The following is a 16,709-nucleotide window of genomic DNA, read 5'->3' on the forward strand; positions in this document are numbered from 1 at the left end:
TCCTTAGTAATAGAACCCTCCATGTTTAAATAAAACTGGGTCTGTGGATGTACAAAGCAAGATATTCTAGACAAACATAAATAATATACACGGAAATGTCGTATAGTAGCTTCCAGAAATTTCTTTAACAGACACGCAGTACAAGCACGTCAGTACCTCCTATCGTTGCTTTGACCTGCCCCTGGAAATAGGATGTGATGAGTGTCGTTCCGGACAATGAAGACTCTCTGAGATGCCCTAAAGATGGCCAAGCACTGAGCTGGGAGGAAGCTAAGAGCCACGGCGATTGGAGCCCAAATGTCGATAGAATTTACTTTTTAAGAAGTAGATCCTGCCATTGGCGACAACAGGTTAACTTCAAAGACACTGTCTAAAATGAGATAAGGCGAGCAGAGACAAGTACTGCGTGATGTCCCTTTCAAGGTGGAGTAGTAGAGTCAAACTGGGCTGGAAGACGGCCCGATGAGTGAAATGTGTGCTTCACAAGCTTAAGGACCTGAGTTTGGGTCCCCAGCACCCAAGCCGAAAGCCAAATGTGGCAGAACGCACCTGTGATTCCAGAGCTAGGCTCGACAAGAGAGGTTCCAGGAGGCTTGCTCACCAGTGAGTTCAGCCAACTGCTAAGCTTCAGGTTAGAGACCCTGTCTCCAGTTAAGATGAAGACACCCAAGTCAAGGTCTGGTCTCTATAATAAACACACATGTACAAATAAAACACACAGAGAGCAGAACAGTGGCTCTGAGGGACGAGGATGCAAAGGAGGTGGATGCAAGGGGCCAGTTACATTAGGTAAGTAAGTTCTGGAGTGTGAAGATACAGCACGTGACTACAGTCATTCACACTGTACTACCAGCTCAAAATTTGCCAACAGACTCAACCCTGTGTGTTCTCACCACAAAAATACACTCTAACAACGTGAAATGATGGATGTCAGTAAGCTTGCTGTGACAATCATCTCGGAATTTACTATGCTAATCACACTGTATACCTTTACATTCGGAAGTGTTATTTGTCAAGCATGCCTTAAAGCTGCGAGGCGGCACGGCTTTGCGGAAGTCATCGTTTGGTGGGGGTTCTTTGACTGCCAGTTGAATTGAATCCCACCACCGAGTTATTCCAGTAATTTTCATTCAAGGGCAAAATCTCGCCAGGACAGCCAGGGCTACTCAGAGAAACCCTGTCTCAGAGAGAGGGAGGGGTGGGAAGCAAGCAGGCTGAGCAAGCCACGAGAAGCAAGCCAGTAAGCAGCTCCCCTCCATGGCCTCTGCATCAGTTTCTGCCTCCAGGTTCCTGCCCTGTTTGAGTTCCTGTCCTGACTTCCTCCAATGATGAACTGTGGTGTTGAAGCATAAACTGAAAAAACCCTTTGCTCTCCAAGTTGCTTTGGTCAGGGTGTTTCATCACAGCAACAGTGACCCTGACTAAAACAAATCTGCCCTTGACAGGGCTGTCACAGACCCAAACTTTTCTCTCTTTTTCAAGATTTATTTATTATGTACACAGAAGAGGGCGCCAGATCTCATTACAGATGGTTGTGAGCCGCCATGTGGGTGCTGGGAATTGAACCTGTGGAAGAAGAGCCAGTGCTCTTAACCTCTGAGCCATCTCTTCAGTCCCCAAACTGTTTTCAAAGACTTCGAGTACACAGAACCACACACCATGGCATGTGGCTCCAGAATGGCAGCATGAGGAAAGGATGCTATGTAAAAAGGGGTTAGCACAATGAGTTGCAGTCACTCGGGCAGCTTTCTAAAACACTGATGTCCCGTTCCTCTCCATAACGGGTTAAATACAAAACAGCCCCAAAGACTCACGTGGTTGCAGCTTGGTCTCCAGCTGATGGCTGGATTCTCGAGTCCTTGAGCTTCACCAGTGCAGTCATGACACAGCAGTGAGGTACTGGGGGGTGGGTCTCGGGGCGAGGAGGTAGGTCACCAGGGTCATGTCATTGAAGGACATGTCTTGTCCCTGATCCCTCTCTCACTGTTTCCTGCCTGCCATTTGGTGAGCAGCTTTGCCCCACCATATGCTTGTGTCCTAATGCTCTCTTCATCATGCTTTGCTGGAAGCGACAGAGCCCAACACTGGAGCAGACCACTCCTCCCTCCTTCGGACTGCGCATTTCAGGTACTGCTTCGGTCCCAGTGATGAGAGCCTGACGCTAACAGACTCACCGGACGAGCCACATAAAAATCCCTGGCAGAATGCCCGGGGATCTGTACTTTTCTGTTGAGGAACAAATATACTTCCTTTGAGTACATTCTACAAATACACCAGAAAATTACCATACAGACAAGCACTGGATGCTGTCCAGGGCCGCAGCAGTTTGTCTGTTCCTTTGCTAAAGGTTCTGTGAGGGCAGAGCCTGCCATGTCTCCTTCACTGCGTGCTTAGACTCCGCTTTATCTTCAAATGAAGGACTATTCGGTTTCTTCCCTCATATGGTCCTGATTGTTGGGTTTCACTAGCGACTGCACCTGCATTCTGAGCTCTGCCGTGATTTTCCGGACTGGGGCATCTCGCCACTGACACCAGTAGTGGGAAACCTATGCATTTGTTCTCTGGCGTCCTGAAGCTAAGATGTCATCCCCACGTTTGGTTCCTGGAGGTCAGCAGACTCATCATTACTAGAAAACTACACAAAGCTCACAGTATCACCCGGTCTAACCACAGCACTGTCACCTCAAGTTCTTGGGTCCTAGAGAAGGAGAGGAAGCAGCCATAAGGGCAGAGGGATGTCCAACTGTCATCTTAGAAGGCTCGGATGAGTCTGCATACAGCCAGGGCTAAAGGTTACTAGCTCATACACTGGAGAGAAGAGTCTCCAGCCCTAATAATCCCATGGGACTATGCTAACACCACCATGAAAACATCTTCTACTGACACAGAAAATAACCACATTGTCCCCAAACTATAAATAACCACCTTCAAGGGGTTTATTTCATCTCTTAAATGCATTCCAGCCTAAAAGAATCAAATGACATTATTTCCTTTAGAAAATATGGAACATCTCCCAAATATGCAATATATAAAACTAAATGATTTTATCAGCTGCTCAGCATACTCGCTGCCCGAGGCAGGCTATCTTCAGTTTCTGTGAGAGTGATTTGAATACAGTGACCTGACCACTAATAAAGTCAGATGGCAGAGTACTCTAATTGGACCAGAAAACCATCTAAAGAGTTCTGATTACAATCAAAGAAAGCAGCTCCATTAAGGTCTGCAGACTGATAAGTCTCAGCTCCGTCGACCAGACAGGCAGCTAATGAAAAGTGATTTGGACAGTCAGTGACAGCAAGCAGACCTGATCCTCAAGCAGACAGAAATTTTATATCAAACAGTAATCAACCAAGTGTGGAGATTATGTATACAACATCATCCATATTTTGAAGAGCGGCCACTGCTGTTACAGTCATCCTGGGTCTTTGGCAGATACTATAGTACAAGACGTAGAGAGACACTTGCCACATGAAGCCAGGGATGACAGGGTGCATCTGTAACCTTAGCATCACCAAAGGGAGATGAAAAGTGGAGACAGACACTCCCTGGCGTTTAGAAGCCTAGGCTAGCCTGGTGTACACAGGTACAAACAAGAGACTCTGTTTCCAACAGTGGAAGGCAGGACTGCACTAATGAGAAAACCAATACTTAATCATTTAAAATCATCAGTTCTGATTTTCAAAATCTCTTTGAAAAGTTGTTACCATGTTTGACTATGTCACCAGTATGGAGTGGTAGCCAGAATCCTTCCATTATACAAAAATACAAGATTCATCCATAGGTCTAGATCAACAGTGAATAGTGATGGCTTCACTTAACCTGCCACTTGGGACGCTAGGCTGCGATCTTAAACTTGCTTGGCATTGACTATATCTGATTTTCTTCTGGGAAGAATGTTTACTAGAAGAAAATTGGTTAAGAATTCAGATTTTTCAGTTTCTGGACATAAGGTATCTGCTCCTAAACAGTGTCTTAAGGGGAAATGACAATTCCACAGAGGATGATTACACCACACACAGCTCACAAGGTAGTAGGTTAAAAATATCAGATAAACCAGGTGGCAGCGGCAGACGCCTTTAATCCCAGCACTCAGGAGGCAGAGGCAGATCTCTGTTCCAGGCCAGCCTGGTCTACAGAGCGAGATCCAGGATTATTATATGGAGAAACACTGTCTTGGGGGAAAAAATAAAAAGGTCAGATGAACAGGCAATGGTGCTGCACACCCTTGATCCCAGCGCTCAGGAGGCAGAGGAAGGTCTACAGAGTGAGTTCCAGGACAGCCAGGGCTGCACTAGAAACCCTGCCTCAGAAAACAACACAATCAGAAGACTCTACAAGTGCAGGGTTGAAAGCACCACCTGCTAACAGCTCAGTGTGAATACAGGACTTAGGAAGAAAAGGCACCACAAGCATGTGACTCTCAGGGTTCCTCTTTTTGTTCTACTGAGACAGAATCTTGCTATGTTGCCTGGACTAGCCTCGAACTCATAGTGCCCCTGTCTTAGTCTCCAGAGTGCTGGGATCTCGGTAAGTGCTACCCCACCTGATTTTATGAGCTCTTTTTCAAAAGAAGCCCTGGTAAGAAGGATCTGTAAGTGGGCCGAACCTATAAATCAGGGTAACAAAGTTTACTACTGGCTATTGGGTTCTCTCTCAGCTCAAGTGTTACTACACTTCTCGATTCATCAATCCAGAAGTAGACAATATATAATATTTTACCATTTGGCACATTTACATTATGCATGAGAGGAGATGCATAAATAAGATGCCCAAACAAGATGCTCCTAGATACATAATCTACAGACAAGGCTATACATGAGGACTGGTCATCACACATTGGTGAGACCCGCCCTGGCACACTCGGTAAGAACAACTCATGTCTCCTAGGGGTGCATTACCCAGGTCACAAGATGGTGCATCCAGGCCACCTCACTGTCAACCCTTGTTCAAAGGAAGGAAGGTGTATCTCACATCTCTGCACAGTTCAAATGTACAATTTTGGTGAATGTTTTACTTTCCTATTAATGGCTTACCAAAATTATTAATAAAAATGAAAATTACCCACCGGAGTTTCCTATTCTTCCTATTACCATCTGGGAACATTAAAGCAAAAGGGAAGTGGGGAAACAAGCCTAGAACAGCCACAAATGTATACCAAATAATCACAGTATAGACTCATATGCTATGAGAAGATTAACACCCGAAAACAGTTCAAAGACATCCTCCCTTAAAAGAGATGCCTGCGATACTTTCTAATGTGATTTCCCAAATAACTAGTGAGGAAGCCCTTGTTCCCAGGCCCTAAGACAATGAAAATCAACACAATGTTCTACATTGTCACTTAAAATAACAACAAGCTTTCAAGCTATTATTACCAAATTCTTAGGAAAACCTAATGCCTTGAAAAAAAATGATTCCTCTATTAAATAGAGCTGAACAAATGCAGTTGTCACTAAAGAAGAAAATTTATGGACTGCCTTATTTCTACTTCCCTGAAAATCTCATGCGCGCACACACACACTTTTCTCTTTCACACACATACACACAGAATGCTCTCATTCTCATTCTCCCTCTCCCTCTCTCCCTCTCCCTCTCTCCCTCTCCCTCTCTCCCTCTCCCTCTCTCCCTCTCCCTCTCTCCCTCTCTCCCTCTCTCTCCCTCTCTCCCTCTCCCTCTCTCCCTCTCTCCCTCTCTCTCCCTCCCTCCCTCTCTCTCTCTCTCTCTCACACACACACACACACACACACACACACAGCTTAGCCATCAAGGGATGACCATCAGGGCCTTCACTGTGCTGTATTTAAAAGCCAAGTACCTGAGCTGCTTTAAGAACTCCACATCAGAGTTGCTGTTGATCAGCTTGATGAACTCCTCGTAGGAAGGAGCGTAGGTGTAGGCTCTCTTGTGGTGTTCATTCATCTGCTCTCTGTACTCCAGCTGGGCCAGGAGCATTTGGTTAATGTAATCCGGGTTACTCAGCAATTCCACTACTGGCTTCAAGACTAGAGACAGGAGAAAGTGCCGCTGAAAAATACATCCTTCTTGAAGGAAACAAATTCCGTATCACATAACTGAAGTGGATGTGGGAGACACTCTCCACTAGCCAAACGGGGGAAATGATCATAATTGGAGTATTTAAAAATGTGTTCGTGTGTATACATGCATGTATACAAACAGGACTGTTCAGCCCTCTGTATATCCCTCTGCATAATTTAATGTATGGTATCATCTGTGCTCCTTTTAATAAATGAGTGAGAAGAACAATGGAAAGAAGTCTTTTGGAACTCACACGGCTAAGAAAACTGTCAGAACGAAGGGTGATGATTTTTCTCACTTTTTTGTAAGGTTCATTATGTCTGGACCAGTTTAGTCTACCAAAAGACTGCTGTCAACATTCCCAACTATTCAAAGCAGATGTTGGGGAGGAAGTTCTTTAAATAGAAAACACCCTTATAAACCCATCCTACTATGTTTAGAGTGCCCTTGTCTGTGGTTAGCATTTCAGCTGATGGGCAAAGACAAAGGAGATATTATTATTATTATTATTATTATTATTATTATTACTACTACTACTACTACTACTACTACTACTACTACTACTACTACTACTGGATAAAGGAGATATTCAACCACTGCATTTCTCTTACTTAAGATTCTTACTTAGGGAGCATTTGTCTTAAGTCATGCCTTCATCCACCCCCCTCACCTTGTAGTGAATGTATGTGTGCATACAGAGGTCAGAGGTCAGCATTCAGTGTCCTCTAGCACTCTCCACCCAACTCCTTTGTGAGACCAAGTCTCACTGGAGCTCAGTTTTGGCTAGCCTGGCTGGCCAGCGAGTCCCCAGGATCCACTGCCTCTGTGTTGTGCCCAGCACTGGGGCTGCAGAAGTGTGCTGCCACATCTGCTTTTACAAACTCCAGTCCTCAAGCGTTTTAACCACTGAGCCATCTCCGTGCCCTACCTTCCATTTTTTTATTCTAGTTAAGTACTTAGCTGTACTATTAACTTTAAATGTTTCTTACTGTGTTATAGTATAATAATTATTGTTTATTAAGTTCACAAAAGCGCATACCATTGAAACTTACAGAAAAAATACAAGTAGATGCTAATCAGAGTTGGTGTGCATGCTTCGTGGGGATCCCTTCCTTGAATGTATACGTTGCTGGCCTGAACTAAAAACTACTCTAAATGAGTGCTTCCCATGCATAGATGAAGAGTGGCTCTTCTGTGTCAAATAGCATTGGCAATATAGCATATAAACTTAAAAGTTTATCACATATGGCCAAGGCCTTTATGTAATAATTAAACTTAAAATGTCTAAAATTCCTTACAACCCACATGCTCCAAAATATTTAAGAACTGCACAAATGTTATATGACATATAATGACAGTATACAGCACATTGGTTTGCACACATCACACTAGTGTTATTAATTTCATAAATCTACCTTTTGTTGTGAGAATTTCTGCGAGCATTATACGTAAGCTGAGAGACTGGCTATCCTTCGAAGGGAGAAGGCAAAACACCAAGATCCGAGAACACATTTGAAGGAATCGAACTTCATCCCGGGAGTTCTTCAAGCATGAATGCAACACAAAAGGCCTTGGCTGTTCTTCATGTCTAAAAGGATAAATAACCAAATAAATAAATGGAGGGAAATTTCCAGAAACAAGTCAATTATACATTATTAGGTAAAAATATTCCAAATGAGTAACACATTGGCTTTAATAACTGCTGTCTTCTCAGAAATTCCAATAATCAATACTGTTCTTGAACATGGAGTAGCTGGAGAACATGTAATATGGATGGATGTCTGATGTGGTCGTCAGTTTCTGTAAACACAACACAACCCATCACCAGGAAGAGGGAACCTAAGTGAGGACTGGCCTGCGTCACACTGGCCTGTGGGCATGTCTCTGGGGGCATTCTCTTTTTTCTATTTTTAAAATGATTTTTATTTTATTTTACATTTGTGGCTATTTTGCTTACATGTATGTCTGTGTACCACGTGTGTGCCTGGAGCCAGAAGAAAGTGTGTTTGGGGCGGGGTACACTGGAACTGGGTTCCAGATGGCTGTGAGCCTCCATGAGCTGGGAATCCTGGGTCCTCTGCAAGAGCAACAGTGCACTTAACCACTAAGCCATATCTCCAGCTCCTGAGAACATTTTTTAAATTAATGACTGATGTGGGAAGGCCTGGCCAGCTGTGGGCAGTGCCACCTCTGATCAGGTAGGTGGTCTGTAGTGGGTAGCCATTCCAGCCTTGGCTTGGAAGTTCCAACCCCCATTGAGGCTTCCGTAATGGTCACGCCCACAAGGCGGAGCTGAGGGAGGAAGCTGAAGACCCAGGATCGAGAGGAGAGGTCTCTCTTGGTTCTGGGAACCTGGACGCTGGAGGTAGACTGAGCAGAGTTCTCCAGAGAACACCACCGGACTTTTCCCAGACCCTACAACCTATCCCTTCATTTGTAAGTTACCCCACAAAATAAACCTCCCTTTTAACTACATGGAGTGGCCTTAATAATTTCACCAATAGTGGTCCTGGGCTGTATAAGATGACAAGCTGAGCAAGCCTGGAGAGCCAGCCAATAAGCGGGGTTCTTCCATGGTCTCTGCTTCAATTTCTGCTTGAGGTCTTCCTTGAACTCCTGGCCTGACTTTCCTCAGCAATAAACTATGTTCCGGAAGTGTAAGCTGAATGAAGTCACTTCTCCCCAATCTGCTTTTGGTCAGTGTTTACAGCAACAGAGAACAAAGCAGGGGATATGGCCTCATTGTATTTTCAAGTGTAATCATAATGACTGGCCTCATTGTATTTTCAAGTGTAATCATAATGACTACCTAAGTAGTATATCAGAGGTTACAGGAACTTTGGAATGCTAGCCACAATTCAAAAGAGCATGAGTATCTCATTAACTAAACCACCTTCAAATTTCCAGATGAATCTTACTCATTTACTTATTTATTTTTATTTTCTGAAACAGGGTCTCACTGTGTTGCCCTGGCTGGCCTAGAACTCACTCTGTAGACCAGGCTGGCCTCGAACTCGGAGATCTGCCTGCCTCTGCCTCAACTGCTAAGAGTAAAGGTGTGCTCCACCATGGATGTGTGAGCGATCTGGCTTTAGCATCTGTCACCGCACTGATCGCTGGGACTGATCTAGATGAGCTCATCTGGGTGGTTAGGTAGGTGTCCCCTTCCTCCCTGACCACTCCATGTATGTCCTGCTTGAAGCTGTACACATGGTTGATAAGAAGGACCTTCCCCAAACAGAGGAGAAGCAACCTTGGTCAGGGGTATACAAAAGCTGTGATCTCCTGAAAAGCCTCCACACAAGCTCTCAGATGTATTAAATGTGATTTATAACTTCATCTTTTTTTAAAGACGTTATTTATTTATCATGTACACAGTGTTTTGTCTGCATGTATCCCTGCAGGCCAGAAGAAGGCACCAGATCTCATTACAGATGGTTGTGAGCCACCATGTGGTTGCTGGGAATTGAACTCAGGACCTCAGGAAGAACAGCCAGAGCACTTAACCTCTAAGCCATCTCTCCAGCCCATATAGCTTTATCTTTTAAAAACAACTAATAAAGCATAAACCAGTATCATAAACCACCTCTCTTGATGAATTTAGAGGATAGTAAGTCTGATTATTTCCTTGGACAAAAGGGTATGTCACTTAATGCTCCCAAACATGATGGCAAATTGCAACTGTGAGGCTTCTAGCCTTGGCCATGGATCCCCTGTCAGCACTAAGCCCATCCCAGGACCACTATTTTGGAGAACCTGATTGAAGAGTACAGAAAGAACACTGTAGATTTTTCTTTTCCATAGCATCTTGGAATGGTAATTTTTCTACTATCTTCTATTACAGAGAAGTAGCAAAGCATTGTGAAATAGATTTCTGCAGTAACAAGAGCAAATACTATAGAGTACAGAAAACATATCAAGGACTACCCGGGAAATGAAACATGAAATGCATACTGGTATCTTTATGATTCATGCCTCTCAAGAATGCACTGTGACTTCTTACACAAGAGGCTGGACTAACTGGAATATGCACACCAAAAACAATTTCCTCCTTTGTCGGCTGTAACAGCTGGAAGTTTAGGCTAATGTGCAAAGCCCATGACAGGAAGACATTTTAAGAGTGAGGCTTTACACATGCACCCCTCTGCTATGTTTATTTTATTTATTTATTTGGAGCTGAGGATTGAACCCAGGGCCTTGCTCTTGCTAGGCAAGTGCTCTACCACTGAGCTAAATCCCCAACCCTGTTTATTTTATTTTTATTTATTTATTTCGTTTAGGCAGGGTCTCATGTAGCCCAGGCTAGTCTTGAATTTGCCATGCATCATTAGAATAATACTCAACCCCTGGCCCTTCTGCCTTTACCACCCCAGCTCTAGGTTTATAGGCATGCATTAGTGTGCCATTTGTAGACTGTTTTTAAACAGATGTAGGCTTCAGCGCCCTAGATAAACATTCTACATTCTGGTCTGTCTTACAAGAGAAGCTTCTCTAGATGCCTATGCATCAGCCGGGAGCTGCATGGTCATGAGAATGTCACAAACTTCTGCATTTCCTAAGAGCTGGGTTAGGAGAAAACTAACAAAGCCAAAGGCCAGGGAGGGCTGTCCAATAAGCGTGCTGTCGGGAAGGCTTCCCACCTGAGCCTCTAGCATCTCTCTGCAAATTCTGAGCACTCCATTTCAGTGATGCCAGGTGGGCATCAGTACTGTCTGTGAGCCGAGAAAGGCTCACCAAGCAGACAGCTCCTGTGGGCGAGAAAGCAGCCACCCAGCTGCAGGGGTGTTGTGATGAGTCTGCTGTGTCCTGCCTCTGCTGGCTGAAGTTCCTACCTGTCACCTCCAGTTCCTGCTCCCTGGGTGGGTGGTCAGTGACGTTTAGATTTCACAGGTACAGTGTGATTTAGCCCTCCCACCTGTACCAGGAGGTGGATCTCATCGTCACCACTGTAGTCGAGAAAATGAAGATCTGAATAACCGCAGATGAATAGTCACAGAAGTGATAAATGGTGGGAACAGCTCTTGTTCCATCTGTCTCACTCTCTGTGTGTGCTGTGCTACACTCTAATCAGAGAGTGCAATGAAAAGGGGGGACACACGTCAGAAAGAAAGAAAGGAAATATGTGAAGAAAGACATGTTTTCCTCAGACAACATCCCTGTGCTTGATGGGTACACAAAGTGTACATTTTTAAGGAGACTATGAATTTAAAAATGCTACTAAATTAACAGTAGAAAGGCAGTCAGTTTTCGATTTTCTGAGCCACGCTGAGACAAGACAGATGGGACAAGAGAGAGGAAGCAGAACAGCCCTTAAATGTAATCTGGACTGGTTCCCAGCAGCAGAGTGACAGCTGGAAATAAGCGCAGGCTGACCGGAAGTCTGCCTGACAGCCTCCTACCAGGCAGGCAGAGGATGCACTGCTTTATTACTGCAATGTATTATTCTCCTGACAATCACCAACTCAAGGATGTGCTCTCCCCGCCACCCACAGCGTTGTATAGCCCACGAGCGCTGTCCACCAGTGAGGTTTACAGACAAGACCCAGGACTGCCAGACAGGCATGGAATCAACAAACCTACACTCACTGTGGGCAGGCCTGACTGTGTGCTGTGTACAATGCTACATCAGCAGCAGATTTTCTCCAGAACAAATTACCTATACAAAAAATACCCGTGAGTAACTGGCATTTGTTCAACTATCTGTAACTAAAGAGAACAGTAGTCGAGATTCTTCTTTGTTTCCTCTACATTTTTTATCACCAACTAAAGTAACAAGCAATGGAAAGCAAAGGGCTGTGGCTTGGTTGGCTCAGTATTACCTAGCCTGCACCAGGCTGGGGCTCACAGCGGGGGTGGCAGCACACACCTGTAACTCAGGAGGCAGAGGCGGGAGATCAGAAGTTCTGCTACATGGTGAGTTAGAGACCACAGGAGAAAAACAAACAAACAAACAAACAAACAAACAAACAAAATAAAATGAAGAACCCTAGCAGCCTGAGGTGTCAGCACTTCTAACAGGTAATCAATTTCTCTCTGACATTCTGGTGTTTTACTTATACAAATATTTACATCACCTTCTAAAGCAACACTTTTAGAAGCTGGTAGACAACTCAGTGAAAAAACATACTCCCATGTTGAAATTAGATTTCAGCTGCGTGGTGCTAGTGCATGCCTTTAATCCCAGCACTCAGAAGGCAGAGAGACAGGTAAATCTCGGTAAATTCGAGGCCGGCCTGATCTAGAGTTCCAGGCCAGCCAAGGTTGCACAGAGAGACCCTGTCTTGAAAACAAACAAACAAACAAACAAACACATTAGATTTCTCTAACCACTTGTCCTTTTTCTCTTAAATCTATTGTTCTTCTCACTTAAATAAACACTTAAAACACTGTCCTCTAATGAGTGTAACCAAAGTACTTTAAAACACGCTTCCCTGAATTCAAATGAGTCTTTGACAACCATTAGCTGGGCAGAACCATGAATTACTTCAGCTGGCGGGTACCACAGCAAACTATAGAAGAATAGATGATAGTACAAAGCGCTAACAAAACTCTGAAAGGAGGTGTCAGCTAGAGACCGAGGGAGGGGACCTCTTTTTTTCCACTGTCTAACTGACACACACTGTCCACCAGAAGTTACTTTCACAACTACACAGGAGAGTGTAGTGAGAGATTCCCACTTGTTCCCAAGACCCTTTAGGGGATCTGTGAGGCCAACGCTACATTCACTGTCATTTTCCTCTCTCACTCCCAAGTGTACCAGGACTGTCCAAAGAGAACACAGTGTGGACTTCTACTTTAAGGTTTCTTGGTTTAAGTATGTGATACTGTAAATATTGATAAATATAATGGACACAGTAAGTGAAGCTGGTGAATATCTAACAACTGATTCTCCTTAGGACAAAATTCTGACTGGAAGTATTTCCCCATTCCATAGTGTAAATGGCCAATTTCAAGCCATCATCAATATGACTTCCCTGAGCTCAGAGCCGTGGGGGGCTATGTAACCAGCTGTCACCGCCGACGCAGGCTGCCTATAGCGCAACACTGGATGTGAACTACATGAACAACAGCACTTTCTAGTTCAGTAGCATTTAAGATTGTAGGGCTATCCTCAGATAGAAATTCTGGGATCACTGTCCTATGGGTAACATTTTTCAGACCACAGGCTGTGCCCAAGTAATAAGACAATAAAACCAAGTTAGTCTCAAGTGACATTGAAATGAAATGTCAAAGAAAAAAACCATCAGCTATCACAGGGAATAATGGTACCATTTGATGAAAGTGGGTCACTACTGAAATGGACTCCTCACTAAGCATCACAGTTGGAACAGCTTGTAAAACACTGGGGCAGCAATCGGAAGGCAGTGGGAATGTAATGGCTCTGGATTTCGGCCTCATCAGCCTCAGGCTGGCAGACCTGGGGAGAGAATACAGTTCATAGGAAGAAACTGTGTAAGTGGAAATGGAGGTCCACGGCCAGGGCAGCATCACAAGCCAGGGGCAGGGGCTGTCTGTCCGTCACGTGATAAACTCACAGCCCTGAGATTCCGAGAGCAGAATGTGAACTACCTGATGCTGATGAGGAAGCCAGTGCTGCTTCCTGGAAGCGAGCATGAGAATCTTAACAGGACACCATCCCAGGGCTACTCCGAACAACCCCACATCCCAACAGGCAGAACTACTTACTCTGTAGGACCACGCTCTACGTGTAAGTTACATGTGCTGGAATTCATCATCTTTGCACTTACTCGGGAGTATAACACAGATTTAAGATTCTACCAACAAGCCTAGAAAAATACTTTGTTCTTAGCATAGAAAATAACCCTGCTGAAGTCTTCCAAAACCAAGTTCACACCAAACGTGCACACACAGACCTTTCTGGCACAACAATACAGGGGCTTAACAAACCTACGTATGAGGTATTTTCAGATGAAACCAGCTCTGATTAGAGCCCACAAGTACTCACATTTAGTTCCTCTAACAATCGGTTTCATGACATCACTGGCTACCAGAGGGATACAAATCAAAACCACACTGAGATCCACCTCAAGCTAGTCATATGGGCAATCACTAGGAAAACCAGTAGCAGCAAATGCTAGCTAGCAAGGGCACGCACAGACGGGATTACTAATGCAGTGCTGGGAATGCAAACTAGTCTAGTCTCTAAGAACACTTTTTGTTTTGTTTTGTTTTGGGGGTGTTCCTCAAAAGACAAAACTCAGGGCCCAGGAGAAGGCTCAGCAAGTAAATGTATTTTCTCACAAGATCCAAGTTCAACCCCAGAAGCCATGTAAGAAGCCAGTATGGTGGTATGTGGCTGTCGTCCCAGCCCCCTCTATGGCAAGATGGGAGTGGAGACAGAATTGTCCGGAACTCCTCTGCACGCTACAGCAGGGCAAACACAAGACCCTACCTCAAAAACAAGGCAGGAGCAAAGAGCCAACTCTGGAAAAGGTGTCCTCTGACCTCCACACATGTGTGCGCGCGCGCACACACACACACACACACACACAATTTAAAAAAACAAACTAAAATTTTATCTCCCATAGGACCCAACCATAAACCATTCCTAGCTACACTTAGATGACTACAAGTCAACATCCAGCAAATATTTGCACATCATTGCTTACTGTGGTGCTATTCAAAATGATTAAGTTGCTCATCCATGCTCACTGCAGCTCAAGTCACAATTGCTAAGGAACATAATCAACCAAGGTGTCAATCAACTAACGAATGGACAAAGGAAAATGTGGTACATTTTCATAATTGACTGTTACTCAGCTGTAAAAATAAATGAAATTTGAAGGTAAATGGATAGAATCGGGAAACATTATATTGAGTGAGGTCACTCTGGCCCAGAAGAGCAATGCTGTATGCTCTCTCTCATATGTGGACCATACTTTGAATCGTTGTTGTTGTTATGTTTAAGCTGGAGTACAGGCGGAAGCCAGGAAAACTAGAAATAGGCCACTGGGGGTGGCCATCTTGAGAGCGGGGACAGTATATTCCAGGTCAAACCAGAGTAGAGAAGGGGCATGGGGGGGGGGCAAATGAGGGACTGGTGGGTGGCTCAACAAACATGACGGGTATGTGGGGAAGCTACTTAGAAACCTACGATTTTCCAGCCCAAGGAAAAATCCAATTGAGGAGAGGCCAGAACACGGGTAACATGAACATGGTTCAGGGGTGGAGGTAGACCCAGGGTTAAAGGTTGAAGTAGAGATAGGGAGCCTGGGGAGGGGAGAGGGGAGCGGAGAGATCAGACAAAACTGAGGCTATGTGAAGAAACCTTATAGAAATCCACTAGTTCCTAAGTGGATTGGAGATGTGTGTGCGTGCGTGCGTTCTTTCTAAGGAGGAGTTTGAATAGAAACACCCTGCGTGAGTACACATGCTGATCCCAGGAGACGTGGGTTACTGAGTGAAAACCCCAATGCCAGCCCAGGACAGCTCCCTCTGAGCTCTGCGTCAGGGAGTCCAGAGGCACTCCAGTGGGCTACTGCCACTGCTTTGGCTGCCCGCCACCAGGGCAGATGGCAGGACACTGCTGCTGAAGGCAGCGCTCACTCTGGACGCAGGACGTGGCACATCAACTCGACCTGACTAGGCAATGCACCCTGGTGACTAGCTTCCCTGGTGTTGGGGGGTGCTGTGCAGGTTGACATCAATGGTTACAACCAGCCCTGGGCCCTGCGGCCTGACTGGCTGGGAGGGCTGCTCCTCAGGAAGGCTTCTTTCTCTACCGGGTACTTGGTCAAAAGCCTGAGGCTAGGCAAGTCAGAGGCCACTGGGGAAGCTACCATTGTTCTGCTAAGGGGCCATGCTGTGAAACCACCTTCTAAACATTTGCTTATACTCATAGATCTGTGCTGCTCCCAACTTTGGTCATGCTTCTTCCGGCAGTGACTACTGGTTAATGCAGACTCACTGCTGGTCAAAATGCTGAGTAGAAATAACTGAGTGCTCAGCTCTGTCTGGGCCATCTGGATCAAGCTCCCACCACCCAAGGCTGAGGGGGGGCGGCTTCGTGGAAGGAGGGCTGGGCAACAGCCAGGAGGTGGGGGAGGGCTACAAAGTACTCTGGCTGTGACAGAACCACTGTATTCGGTGGTCAGGCCAGTGCAACTCTAGAACTGACCAGGGGACTAGGGGATTAAGTCCCCCCCTCTACTAGAGGAGCAGCTGCTGACAGCTGCCGGAAGACCGAGAGAAAGCCACCCGCTCGTGCTAGTAGGCTGCACGAGCCCCAGGGGACAGCCACACACCCATGCATGTGTGCAGCACTAATTGGACTCAAAAGAAAAAAAGAAAAAGAGGACATCACCTTGGGAGAGAAATGAGGTGGGGAGCACAGGGGAGCGCTGGAAGGAGGCAGTGGTAGATGGATATGGCCAGCAGACATTTTATAAATGTATAGGAACTTTTAAAGAGTTAAAAAAACAACACACTATTTTAAAACGTTAGAATAGATAAGCTCTAGAACCGGGAAAAGCTGTGGTATATAGAAACAAGGCGGACTTTTCAGTCATAAAGAACGAAAGCTGGGCGGTGGTGACGTACGCCTTTAATCCCAGCACTCGGGAGGCAGAGCCAGGAGGATCTCTGTGAGTTCGAAGCCAGCCTGAGCTACAGAGTGAGATCCAGGACAGTCACCAAAGCTACACAGAGAAAGA

At 45.3% G+C, this 16,709-nt stretch overlaps 1 protein-coding gene across 1 annotated transcript in view; it reads right to left on the minus strand.

The window, feature by feature from the left end:
- Nucleotides 1–16,709, minus strand: part of Snx25 (sorting nexin 25) — a 109,942-nt gene that overhangs the window by 57,104 nt on the left and 36,129 nt on the right. The window contains exons 4-5 of the mRNA XM_036166310.1: nucleotides 7,452–7,624; nucleotides 5,816–6,002 (exon numbers count right to left, since the gene is read on the minus strand). Coding sequence (XP_036022203.1) covers nucleotides 5,816–6,002; nucleotides 7,452–7,624 — 360 coding nt within the window. The remainder of the gene's footprint in view (nucleotides 1–5,815; nucleotides 6,003–7,451; nucleotides 7,625–16,709) is intronic.

The sequence above is a fragment of the Onychomys torridus genome, chromosome 17 (genome assembly GCF_903995425.1).
Source record: "Onychomys torridus chromosome 17, mOncTor1.1, whole genome shotgun sequence".
Taxonomy (NCBI): domain Eukaryota; kingdom Metazoa; phylum Chordata; class Mammalia; order Rodentia; family Cricetidae; genus Onychomys; species Onychomys torridus.